General features: G+C 51.9%; 1 protein-coding gene and 1 long non-coding RNA gene across 7 annotated transcripts in view; one reads left to right on the forward strand and one right to left on the reverse strand.

The window, feature by feature from the left end:
- The window catches only part of LOC115345964, a 39,094-nt gene that overhangs the window by 15,111 nt on the left and 11,617 nt on the right, over positions 1–12,366 (reverse strand). For 2 of the 6 annotated variants that reach the window (XR_003924977.2, XR_003924979.2), the window contains exons 2-4: positions 5,707–5,762; positions 501–667; positions 149–278 (exon numbers count right to left, since the gene is read on the reverse strand). This is a non-coding gene — a long non-coding RNA (uncharacterized LOC115345964). Of the gene's footprint in view, positions 1–148; positions 279–500; positions 668–5,105; positions 5,238–5,706; positions 5,763–5,851; positions 6,068–6,225; positions 6,342–11,202; positions 11,287–12,366 lie in introns of those variants that run through there. The other 4 variants (XR_003924980.2, XR_003924975.1, XR_003924976.2 and 1 more) reach the window with 4 other exon arrangements.
- On the forward strand, positions 8,568–12,344 carry IRX5 (iroquois homeobox 5). The gene is made up of 3 exons (XM_030025512.2): positions 8,568–9,043; positions 10,266–10,671; positions 10,937–12,344. The coding sequence occupies exons 1-3, from the start codon at positions 8,795–8,797 to the stop codon at positions 11,701–11,703; spliced, it is 1,422 nt and encodes a 473-aa protein (XP_029881372.1). The 5' UTR covers positions 8,568–8,794; the 3' UTR covers positions 11,704–12,344.

The following is a 12,366-nucleotide window of genomic DNA, read 5'->3' on the forward strand; positions in this document are numbered from 1 at the left end:
GATTTACTTCTCTCACTCATAATGTTCATTTAAGCCACTAGTATATATTCATTTATTTAACGCAGCTCCACGTGATCACTGAACAATAAAGCAGTGCAATATTACATCATGCAGTATTACTGATATTACACTATTATCAATACTCTACCTAATGAAGTTTATAAAGTCTTCATGTTTGGGTGTTATGGAAAGAAGAATCCTGCTTTGAAATAGCTCCTGCCTTCCAACTCTGTTCTTCCCTTCTTCAGCATTGCTTAGACCAGTCTCACTGAGCTCATCTGGAGAGGACAAAAAAAAAAAAAACAAAACCAAAAAACTTATTACAATGCTTGTCATCTGCACCACATGATTTTCTCAACAGAAACAGGACTAAAGCTGATGTACCTGGAAACATTAATTCCACATTTTGTTAGAGACAGAACCCAGTACCACAAAGGAAAGCACCACTAGTGTAATGCCTTGCTTAATGAATCATAACATACACAAAACAAATTACTTACCATTAACTCTAAATAGGACTTAATATGGTTAAAAAGAGCTGCAAGCCCAGATGCGTTCTGGCTTTGTATGAGGTCTCTTCCTGTACTCAGGTGGGTACAGGATAGGATGGACTGCTGGATTCATTTTCCTCATCGAGGACATTGCTGCTTCTGCTCTTGGGTGCATGCTATAAAGGGAAAAAATAGAGATATGAAGAATGGGGAAATGGAACAAAAAGATAGTATTTATCACTAATTTAGACAGCAGGTTTCTCTTACAAACAAGGATTACAGACTAATGCAAATGTTTCTTCACCCATTGATCTAGCATGTTTGCTAAATCCCACAGATACTATGTGAGTACCACATCCCACTGGATGGTGTTCAATTCTGCGTTTTCTGAGAGGTGCACCACAAACAGGTGCCTATGGAAATCAAAGATCTGTGGAACATGGAAATTTAATGACATTTAGCTAATGCATCAGTAATAGCATTAATAACTTGCTTTTGCTCAAAAGCACAACAGCCTAATAAATTATATGAGTATGGACACCAATTTAAATCTGAACATTTCTGAGAAAAGCAGAGGGTTCCAATTAGGTAAACAGAGGCACAGAGGTTACATGAACAAGTCTAGGTCATAGGATGTGTCAGAAACTGAATGAAAAAAACAAGCCCAGGATTCAAGACTCCTAGTCCCTTCCCTACTACTAAGTCTTCCCATCCCCTTCTCAGCCAGTATAAAAGTCTCTCAGCCATTCTGCAACCTCCTCTCACACAACTATCTGGGTAACCTCGGTTTAAGTTTTACTTTGGGACGCAGTAGCACAGTTTATACCACAGAGAATATCAACTGAATTTTAACTGAAGCAAGAAATTAAATACTGAAATAAACTGAAGAAAAAAACAAAGAGCAAAAAATATCTTAAATTAAGTTTTGAAACCTAGGGTCTACAGAGCTGTCCTCTTCCCAAGAGACATTCATGGAACCTAATGCCTACAGAAGCTGGGACACGGTAAGGTCCTCCCTAGACAACAGCCAGGAAGTCAACACAAACAAAGTAATTCTTGCACCGTCAATATTATAAAGACCTTGTAGGCACCTTTTCATAATGACAGAGTATTCTTAATAAAAGCTTCAAGCAGGTTTTATAGCTGCATATTATCCAATGAAACCAGTAATAAACAGCACTGTAGAATTATTTAGTACAACTCCAATACGCCAAGAGTCACAACCTCAGTTTTATTTATCACACAGGCTAAAATGTTAGTTCTTGGCTTTACAGTAGCAGCCAAGCTTGTAGCTATTTTAGCCCAGCACACTGCCATCTGGATATTGATACTTTGCTACGAGATATGAAAGAAGAGCATAGTTACCTAATACGGCTTAATTGAAAACAGAGGACCTACGTATTAGACCATGCATTATTCTATACAAAATTAAATCTGAAGGGCATGAAAAGTTCTGTAGATGTCAGCAAAGAATATTTCAGAGGTAAATGCTGGGTTCTTGATCTGCAATAGAAATGCTGAGAAATACTGTGAAAACGATGTGCTTATGAAAGGAAAAAGCCAGTTCTCGCTCTGCTGGCGGGGGGGGGGGGGAAGAGCTCAGGAAGATGCATCTCCTTTGGGAAGAATAGGAGAGTGATCAGTCACAAGTTTATTAGTATAGTAAAGTCTCTGTAATGATGATCCGCATACACGTTGAAAGGTCTGACTGGCTTGCTCTTTCCCCCTCAAACAATCATTTATATGGAGAGAAAAGAAAAAAAGAAAAAAAAAAGGATTCTGACTCTACAAATACATTCACTTTAATCTGCAGAAAACAGCTTCAAGAATCATTCGCATCTGCATTACCCACATCAAGGAACAGAAACTAAAAAGCTCTAATATTAATAAAAAATCAGAAATTATGAACTGCTAAAAAGAATTCTTTGGGCGTAAGGCTAGAAAGGCGACCTGGCTTTATTCTTCTCGTCAGCGAGGTAATGCTAAGCTCTCGCAAGTACAGTCATAAGGACTGCAAATATAAGTAGATAAAACACAAACCCTTTTGAACACAACACTGCTAAAAGTCACCCACCTCTACGGGAGCTCCTACCACGCTGCAGTCAAAAGGGAATTTGCCACCATATGGAAAGCTACAGGCACATGCATGTCCCATAAAAGGGCACAGGGAGCCACAGCCATCCTTCCTGCTGAGGTGCTTCTCTTCCACAGTAAGGGGCCGGCTAACAGTAGATGTGGCTTGCTTTAAGTGAAAAACTTGTTTAGACATGAAAGAGAGCAGTTTTTCATTTTTTCCACTAAAGTCAACCATTAGGAGAGTCTATTTTCTGCATATGCCTGTGGAACTGTAAGGAAAATAAGCCCTAAAGACATTCTTAACTTAGTCTATATTATGCCAACAAATTCAAGCAAATAGCACTATTTAAGTTAATTACAGGAAACTTCAAGGAAACTGAAACACAGTTTCAGGTTCTCCCATGATACTGTCAAGATCTTTGGAGTTACATGTTCAATACAATAACTACGTGCTTGAAAGGCTTGCCAGCTGCACTTCTGTGTATGGTTTTATTCCACATACTAAACAGGTTTGCTGATGCAATTTAAAAAAAGGACTGAGACTGATCATCAGGTTTCTTTTAGCAGACAAAAAGTGATTTTACATAGAAAGGCTTGCTGAGAAAAACAAAAGTCTGAGCTACCTAATACCCAATTGCTAGACATAGAAGAGTTATTCTAGGTGTTCGCAAGTTTACACCTCGGTCTCAGACTGCAAACACAGAGAATGCTAACAAGTAGAGTGCCGGGCAAAGTTAAGTGCAGGCAGAAGAAACAACAGAGAAGTTAAGGGTGTCTTGCAGAGCTCTTCCCAAGATCATTCACCTAGAGCCACCAAACATGGGCACTTCCACTGCAAGTACTGACCCTGTAACTCCCAGCACTTCATTTTAGAGAAGCCAACAGCAACATGCACATGAGTGAGTACCTGCAGGAAATCGTCCCTAAGTTTTACGGCCGATGCTTCAGCCAATATTTTAGATGCACTGCTTTAGCTCTCGCTCAGCTAATAATGTATTGATTCAACACGGAAAACCACAAGCCCCTCCCTCCTCTTGCACACTAATTAGTTTTACTTCCATGGTGGTACAAAGGTGAGAAAAGGAAATTTTTTTCTCTTCATGCTTAATTAAAAAGATAAATATTCATATATATTTATTTTGTTCTGAGTTGTTAATACTTTAAAATACACTGTATAAAACATCTCTTAGCAGATGTTTCCAGCAGCAATTTTCACTACCATCTGACTCTTAGTATTTTGTTTATAGGGAGAGCTTTAAACAGAACAGAGAGTATCTGAGGGTTTTTTGTTTTTTTTTTTTTTTTTTTTTAAAAGAGGATCCCCTTTAACATCACATATAGATCTCTTGATAATATATTCACAAATTGAAGTGGAGAAACAAATTATTCAGTAAGTGTCTAAGGTCAGGTATTCTGATAAAGAAATATCAAAAAGGTTTTGAGAAAACAGCCTCCTTCTCATCTACCCCTGTAAAAAGAAAAAAAAAATGTTGAAATGATCTCTAATGCATCTCCCTTCATAATTCATGCCGAAAGATGACATTTTCTCAGGATCTTAATTAAGATAATGATGAACACCTGTGTCGGCATTCTTTGGCAAGACAGCATTATCCATCATAATCTTTTAAGTACTCTCAAAAAAACCCAACCAAATCATATGACGGAACCAATCTGTTGCCTCTCCTTACACTAAGTTGTACATCTCAGACACACACAAGAACGATTAGATCTTTAAAGACTGCAATAAAAGCAGGATCGTTAGATTTTAAAGTTTCAACAGAAAGTAGCTATTAAAGTAATTAAATTAAGGTGTATCATATCCAAGATACCCAAGTTTAACTCCATCCACTACAAGCCACCTGCAACTGAACCACTTACGGTTAGAGCCTACCAGTGGCTTTACTTTTAAAATACAGTTTGCTGTTATTTTCAAGATCACTCTGCCTCTTTTTCCCCTCCCAGAATGAAAATATTCACAGCTGATCCCTATTACATGTTCATGCCCTGATTTATTAAGCTATTTTATGCTATACGATGTATGTTTGCACACCCTAAATGAAATTATGCAAATGAAACCAGTGTAGAAAAACAAATATGCAGGTTCAAATATTGCTACATTTTGGGTCACCACATTTTGTGCAGTCATCTCAAATCCAAGTTCCCCTCATGTCAAAAACACTACTAGAGTCCCACTACTAAAGTAAGCAAAGACCATTCTAAACAGCTTTGCAGGACCAGCCCATCAGACCGAAGGCTATAAAAATAGTGACTTTAATTACTTCTTTATACAGGCTGAATTTAAATTCACAAGTCTCAATTTAAATAAAATGAAGAGCGCAGAGCCAGCCTATAAATCCTACTCATCATTAAGTAGGAATTGAATGGTAAATGTTTCTTCTATTGCATTAATGGTTTAGATTCCAGGAAGTTACGACAAAAATATATAAAGTACAGAATTTTAATATCATTTCTCTGGCAGCTGCAAAGCAGACAAACACTTGATACCAAGAACTTAACCATACCTTCAAATGTACGTACCTTCAGTAAAAATGAAGAGAAGCAGCAAATGTATCCTCAAACCTCATATTTGTTAACAGAACTGATCGAACTACATAAACAAGAGCCTTGAAACAAACTTCTCATTTCCCTTTAATCAAAGGCTGAAAAGTCCTGTAAAGCAGATTAGTCTTAGGCTTTCACATTTTAATATGCTTCTATCAGAGGAAAAAGTTGCTGTGACTAGTCATTCAGTAGAGCTATCAATGTGCAAATAAAGCAGAAAATAGAGACATCCTTAAGAAATGAGTCTCAAATTTGATATAAAGCGAAGGTGACAACCACAGCAATAGAACTATAAACTAAATGTTTCAATATCTTGAAGAATTATCTACAGTTCTTTTAAAATTGCAAAGAATATAATAGTGGCATGATGTAGTGAGAATGTTGGTTTGATAGACACTTACAATCCTGATGGCATAAGAGTCCTATCACTACCATTTATTAATCAGCTCTGGTATTATGTTGCAATGCATGAAAGTATGCATGAACTCACCACAGTTTCCAAAATGTACGCCTACAGAAGCCAGATTAGTAGAACATCAGAAATAAAGAGGGTAATTTTACATGACATGAGCCTTACCTCCTCCTCAAAAACGTCAGATGCCATGGGAAGATGGTTAGAACTTCAGCCTCTCCCTACAAAGAAACGGGGAAGGAAAAGCGGTTACTTATTCTGCTCACTTATAAAATGAATGTTAAATATATAAAACTTTACCAGATGATACCTCACTCCTCGAACAAGGGGTGTTGTCAGAGGATTATGACAGAAGCACTTTTGAGTGGAAACAGAAATGCGGTGCTTTAAAGCGATAGCTAAAATTAACCCAGGGACAAATATCAGTGACACCGTGCAGCTGAAAACTGATGAAAGTGCACACCTGTGTGGATTGAGCATGTAAGAGAGCGTGCAATCCGGTGTTAGACCCTTCCCCGTTACCGGGGGCAGAACCCACATGGATTTCAAAGAGACCGTACACTTCCACATTAAGAAAAAAAAAAAAAAGATATAAATAAAAAAAAAGGGGGGGGGGGAGAAAGGAGGGAAACGCCAGACAAAGCGCTGTTCGACGGCAGCACCGAGGAAGGTGCCGAGACTCACCACGGCTCGCCGGGCTTCCGTACGCCGCTCCCGCGGTCGCCGCCTTACTGCGGGGCCCGGCGCGGACAGACGCCGGCCCCAGCCCCGGCCCCGCGACCGCGGCCGACAGCGGCGCCGGCGCCTCCCCGGGAGCGCCCGCCCGCCGGCCGCGGGGCCCGGGCAGCCGGCACGGCCGCCGGCCGCGCGCGGAGCAGCGCCCAGGCCCGCCCGGCAGGGGGCGCACCAGCACGGCGGGGCAAGCGCTGCCACCGGGCCCCGAGGTCCCGCCGCGCCGCTGCCGCCCCGCTTCCTCGCCTCGCCTCGCCTCGCCTCGCCGGCCGGGGCCGGCCCGACCCGCAGCCGCCACGGGACGGGACGGGCTGAGCTGAGCTGAGCCGAGCCGAGCCGAGCCCGGCCGGGCAGGGCCGGGAGGCCGCCGCCTCGCCCCGTAGCGCCTCCGCGCGCCGTCCTGTCAGCGCCGCCTCCGGACTCCCCAGCAACCGCGCCGCGTGCCGCCACCGCCCCTCCACACCCCCTCCCCCCCGCGCTGAAGGACAGTTCCCCAGGCCAATGGAAGAGGGGGAGGACCCACTGCCGGCGGCAGGACGGCCAATCATTTGCCGGGAAGGGCGGGGGCGAGACCGGCGGGGCCACGGCCTGCTGGGTAGTGTAGTGCGGGCCGCGCCCGCCCCGCCGCCCCGGCACCCGGTCCTGCCGGGATCCCCGCCCGAGGACACCGGGGAGAGCGCTCTCTGCCCGCCCCGCCCCTTCCCGCCGAGGCGCCGCCGACCCTCGGCCCAGGCCCCCGCCCCCGGCCCCGCAGCGGGGCTGCTCGGGAAGGCTCAGGCCGTGCCCCGCCGTTTGGCTGGGGGCCTGTGGCCGCTGCCGCCGGGACAGAGCCCCGGAGGGAGAGAGGAGCGAGGAGCGAGCGAGGGAGGGAGCGGGGCGGCGTCGGTGTCGCCTGCTCGGCGACCCAGGGAGCTCCTGCCCCGGCCTGCCCGTTTCAAAACACACCTCCCCTGCTCGCATCTGCGCGTCCGTCCCGCTGGGGCCAGCGGCGAGAGGAATTAGGGCCGGGAGATGCAAAAGTTACAAGATTTAAAAAAAAAAACAACCTAATTATATCACCGCCCCCACCCCGGGAAAGGCGCGGCGGGTGCGAGGCGGGTTCGGCCCCGGGTGTCCCGGGTGGCCGGGGCCGCGGCGGAGGGCAAGGTCCGCGGCGGCGGGAGCTGCGCCTTGCCTCAGTCGCGAGGGGAAAAAAAAGCGAGAAGGGAATAAATCGGGGTATGTTCCTGTTGGGAAATGTATCTGGTGGAATCAAAGGAGATTACATCTCCTGATCGGCGGGGATTTATCCCGCTTCGTATGGTTTTAATCTGCTTTCGCCTCGACCCTTTTATGAGTCGGGGAGGGGGAGCATACCTGGTGTATTCTTTAGATCCGCGGGCAAACCCGCATGGTGAACCGTTTCTGCAGACCCATCTCCGCCCCCACCGCTCCCTCTCCGGATTCCCCTTCTCCCGGCACCGGCGCTGGGAAAAACTAAATCCCTCCCGCCCAGCTCACGGCCCCCCCGAGCCCTCCGCGAAGCCAAACCCCGCTCGTCGCCGGGGCCCGGCGCCGCGCTCCGGGAACCCCCCGCCGCAGCTCCACTCGCACAGCCGCCGCAACAGGTCCGGCGGCGGGGCGGCCCCGGCGCGGCCCCCGCCCCGACGGCGCGACCGGCCGCGCATCCCAGCGCTGCCGGACCGGCCGGGGCTGCGGCGCGACGCTCCGCGCCGAAAATCGCCTTTTTTGTTTAGAAAAGAGAAACTGACACCACCGTACACACCCCGCGTATATTCCACCTCCAGTGATTTAGTGGAGGGAGGGGCAGGGGGCAGAGAGCAAGAGGAGGGGTGGCTGCGCAGAGGGGGGAGCCGGGCGGCTAATAAATCTTATTAAATATCTATTATTTTTTTTCATATACTGATTGGCTTGCATTCCGGCGCAGCGCGGCTCCGCACGGTATTTAGCACATGCAGAAAGTTGGAGCTGATCTTAAATGGCTCGGAGGTGACTGCAATCCAGGAGCCGGCGCACTTGAGCCTCTGAGCGCTGGGGAGGGCCGAGGGAAGCGCGGAGCCCTCCCGCTGGTTGGGCCCGGCCGCGGCAGCCCAGCGGGGTCCTGCCAGTCCTTCCACTGACAACACCCCGCGAAGGAGGAGCCTCGCCGGGCCGCGCAGAAGGCGTCAGGAGCTGCAATTTCCAACTTAGCATCTTGGCAGGACCCTTCGGAAAGCGAGAGCGAGGAGGAAGGGGGAAAAAAAAAAAGCCCCCCAGTGCAAGGGGGGAGAGAGAGAGAGAGCGAGCGCGGGGGGGGGGGGGAAGAGACGGGGAAGAGAGGGGGGGAGAAAAAGGAGGAAGCGGTGCCAGGCTGCAGGCGAGCGCGGAGCAGCAGCCCCGGCACAGAGCAAGGTGCCGCCGCTGCCCAGCTGGCGAGGGCGGAGAGGCGCCCGCGAAGCCCCGGCCGCAGCAGCCCCAGCCCAGCAGCGCGGCGGCTCCCTCCCGGCGCCTTGGGCTCCCGGGTATATGTGTGCGCCTGGCCATGTCGTATCCTCAGGGTTACTTGTACCAGCCGTCAGCGTCCTTGGCTCTCTACTCCTGCCCGGCGTACAGCACCAGCGTGATCTCCGGACCCAGGACCGATGAACTTGGGAGATCTTCTTCGGGCTCCGCTTTTTCCCCTTATGCCGGATCTACCGCCTTTACCGCCCCTTCCCCGGGTTACAACTCCCACCTCCAGTACGGCACCGACCCGGCCGCCGCCGCCGCCGCCGCCTTCACTTCCTACGTGGTAAGAGCAGCCCCGGGCAGCCGGCACCGCGCCGGGCACGGCGGCATCCCGCGGGCGCCTGCCCCTCCTCCCGGGCCTGCTTTTTGTTCCGATTTTATTTTTGAGATATCGGGGACAAAAGGGAGCGCGGCTCCCCGCCTCGCCGCCCAACTTTCCCGCATCGCCGCCCCGTGCTGCTGCCGCACACTGTTGCTGGCGGCAGCGGCGGGCAGGGCCGGGCGCGGGGGGAGCCGCCGGCATGGCCCAGGCGAGACGGGGCTGGGGCAGGCGGGGACCGATTTCATTCCCTCAAAAAAAAGAAAAAAAAATTTATTTTTTTTTTTAATAAAACGGCAGTCGTAATTTCGCAACAATTAGCTGGTTGCGATTGAAAAGGGAAGGAACCCAGCAGCGGCCGGCGATGGGAAAAATCCGGGCGATAAACCCAGGCAACTTTCCCCTGCACGGCGATAATTAGGCTGCTTAAATCTTGCAGAGCTCTAATCCCATGGCCGCGAGCTGCTCCGCGGGCGCTGCGCGGGGAAGGGAAGGGGAAAGCAGGGCACTGCGCCGCCGTGCGCGCCTGCGGGGGCACCGCGGGGCCGGCCCGGGGCATCCCCGCAGCAGAGCTGCGGCCGCCGCCAGTGCCCCGCAGTTCCCCCCATAACCCCGGGAGTTTTGCTCAGCTTCTCCCCTCTGTTTAGGGTTTAGGTAGAGTTTCACAGTTTCTTCTTTCCTTTTTCTGCCTTTCCTGCTTTTCTCTTTTCTCTTACCTCTTTTCTTCTTTTCTTTTCCTCTCTTTTCTCTTCTTCCCTTTATTTTTTTCCTCCTCCCACCACTGGCCTGGCAGAGGAGCGGCCCGGCCGCCTGGGCCCGGCAGGTTGCCCGCCGCGATCGCGGCGCGGGGGGGAAGGGAAGGGTCCTCCCGCCGTTGTCCGCCCCCACGCCGCGCTGCCCACTTGCTTTTCCGCGCCTGCATTTGGGGGAGAGGCGCTGAATTCCTGCAGGCGGCCGGTGGCCTCCTGGGGCTGGAGCCTGCCGGCCCCGGCGACCCCCCAGGCCCTTCCGCCCGTTCTCCCGGCAATGAGCCGGGGAGAAGCCGGGCAGGGCCCGGCGCCGGGGGAGAGGCAGCGGGGCGCGGGCAGGGGCCGCGGGCAGGCCCTGGCGCTGCCCTTGCCGTGTCATTGCCGCCCCGCGGCTGCCTGACCTCGCCCCGCTGGGCCGCTCTCCCCTCTCTCCCCAGGGCTCGCCCTACGACCACACGCCGGGCATGGCCGGCTCCCTGGGGTACCACCCGTACGCGGCGCCGCTCGGCTCCTACCCCTACGGGGACCCCGCGTACCGCAAGAACGCGACGCGGGACGCCACGGCCACCCTCAAGGCCTGGCTCAACGAGCACCGGAAAAACCCCTACCCCACCAAGGGCGAGAAGATCATGCTGGCCATCATCACCAAAATGACCCTCACCCAGGTCTCCACCTGGTTCGCCAACGCGCGGCGGCGGCTCAAAAAGGAGAACAAAATGACCTGGACCCCGCGGAACCGCAGCGAGGACGAGGAGGAAGAGGAGAACATCGACTTGGAGAAAAACGACGAGGACGAGCCCCAGAAGCTGGAGGAGAAGGGGGACCCCGGGACGCCGGACACAGGTAGGGCAGCGGGCTCGGCCGGGACGCCGCGGCCGCGCCCTCGGGGATGCCCACGGCCCGGGGCTGCGGGGGCGGCCTGTCCCCCCGAGCGGGCAGCCGGGGCGGGGGGGGGGGGGGGGAGCCGGAGGGCAGCGCTGCGGGCCTGGCGACGGCGGGGCCGGGAAGAGGGGGGGGGGGGGGCCAAGTGGGTGGGCGGGTTTGGGGGTGCAGGGCGAGCCAGAGAGCTGCCCCCCACCCCTCTCCTTCCCCCCCCCCCCCTCCCCAGGAGCGGCGGATCCCAAGGCAGCGCCGGGCTGCGAGCGCCTCCAGGAGTCCCCCGGCCCCCGGGAGGCCGAGGGCGGCCTCAGCGACTCGGATTGCAAAGAGCCGGCTGAGGAGCGGCTCGACGGGCCGCCCGCCCCCCCCAAGGCGCCCGGCTCTTCGCCGCTGGGGCCGTGCCCGGCGGGCCGCGGGCTGCCGCCGGCGGGCGGCGAGGAGCCCCCGCCGTACCGCCCGCCCTCCGCCGCCGCCGGGCCGCCGCACGCCTCCTACCTGCACCCGCTGCTGCCCGCCGCCACCGGCGCCTCCGTCATCCACTCGCCGCAGCAGGCGGCCCTCGCCAAGCCCAAGCTCTGGTCGCTGGCCGAGATCGCCACCTCGGCGGACAAGGCGAAGGAGGCCGGCGGCGAGGCGGCGCCCCCCGGCCCCGCCGTGCTGGGCGGCGGCGGCCCGTCGCGCTCGCCGCCGCGGCCGCGCTCGCCGGCGGCGCAGTGCCCCTTCCCCAACGGGGCGGTCCTGCCGCGGCCGCTCTACTACACGGCGCCCTTCTACCCCGGTTACACGAACTACGGCTCCTTCGGGGCCCTGCACGGGCACCCCGCCGGCGGCCCTGCCGCCGCCGCCCCCGGCGCCCACTTCAATGGATTAAACCAGACTGTCCTCAGCAGAGCCGAGAGCCTGGCTAAAGACGCTAAAATGATCAGGAGCCAGTCCCAAGTAGACCTTTGCAAAGACTCACCTTACGAACTGAAGAAAGGTATGTCCAACATTTAATATCGGCTTCTCCTCCTTACCCCCTCCCGGGACTGTGGTTTTGTTCTTTTTTTTTTTTTTTTTTAATTTATTGAGAGAAATAATGAATTGCTTTGGCAGTTATTTTTCCACTACCAAAAGAAAAACAAAACAAACAGAAAAAGACCAGCTGCCCCCTCCCTCCCAGCACCCCCTTCAAAAGTTTATAGAGTCTATTGGAAATGGCTGGGTGGAAACAGCCCAGAAATGTCTTAACCAAGTGAAAAGCAAACGAGTGACACGCTCTCTCTCACACACACAAAGAGGAAAGATTTGTATTAAATCTTATTCTGTATATTTAATGTAGCTTTTTGTATTTAAATTGATAATACAGTATCTTTGAAGTAAATTATGAAATCAAGACACCTGTACAGGCATTAATGTTGTTTTCGTAATATAAATATATACATTTCTGTGTCTTTTTCCGAATTGTTTCATAGTTTTAAAATATATATATACAAGTTTAATTTAATTTTTTATGCCTATTGTTTTTTTTTCTTGGGTGTGAGCTAAACTATAATGCAAAAAAAAAAAAAGGAAATAGGTTATACTTATTAGATACAAAAAACTGCAGCCGCCTTTGTAAAATGCAAATATTTAATTAAAAGAGATTTTTAACAGAATCAAAACCACTCTTTTTTTGCA

This window comes from Aquila chrysaetos, chromosome 9 (assembly GCF_900496995.4).
Source record: "Aquila chrysaetos chrysaetos chromosome 9, bAquChr1.4, whole genome shotgun sequence".
Lineage (NCBI taxonomy): Eukaryota > Metazoa > Chordata > Aves > Accipitriformes > Accipitridae > Aquila > Aquila chrysaetos.

Coding starts and splice junctions, on each gene's coding strand:
- IRX5 (XM_030025512.2), top strand. CDS start 8,795: ATGTCGTATCCTCAGGGTTACTTGTACCAGCCGTCAGCGTCCTTGGCT. Junction 9,044..10,265: donor CCGCCTTCACTTCCTACGTG/GTAAGAGCAGCC, acceptor CTCTCTCCCCAG/GGCTCGCCCTACGACCACAC. Junction 10,672..10,936: donor CCCCGGGACGCCGGACACAG/GTAGGGCAGCGG, acceptor CCCCCTCCCCAG/GAGCGGCGGATCCCAAGGCA.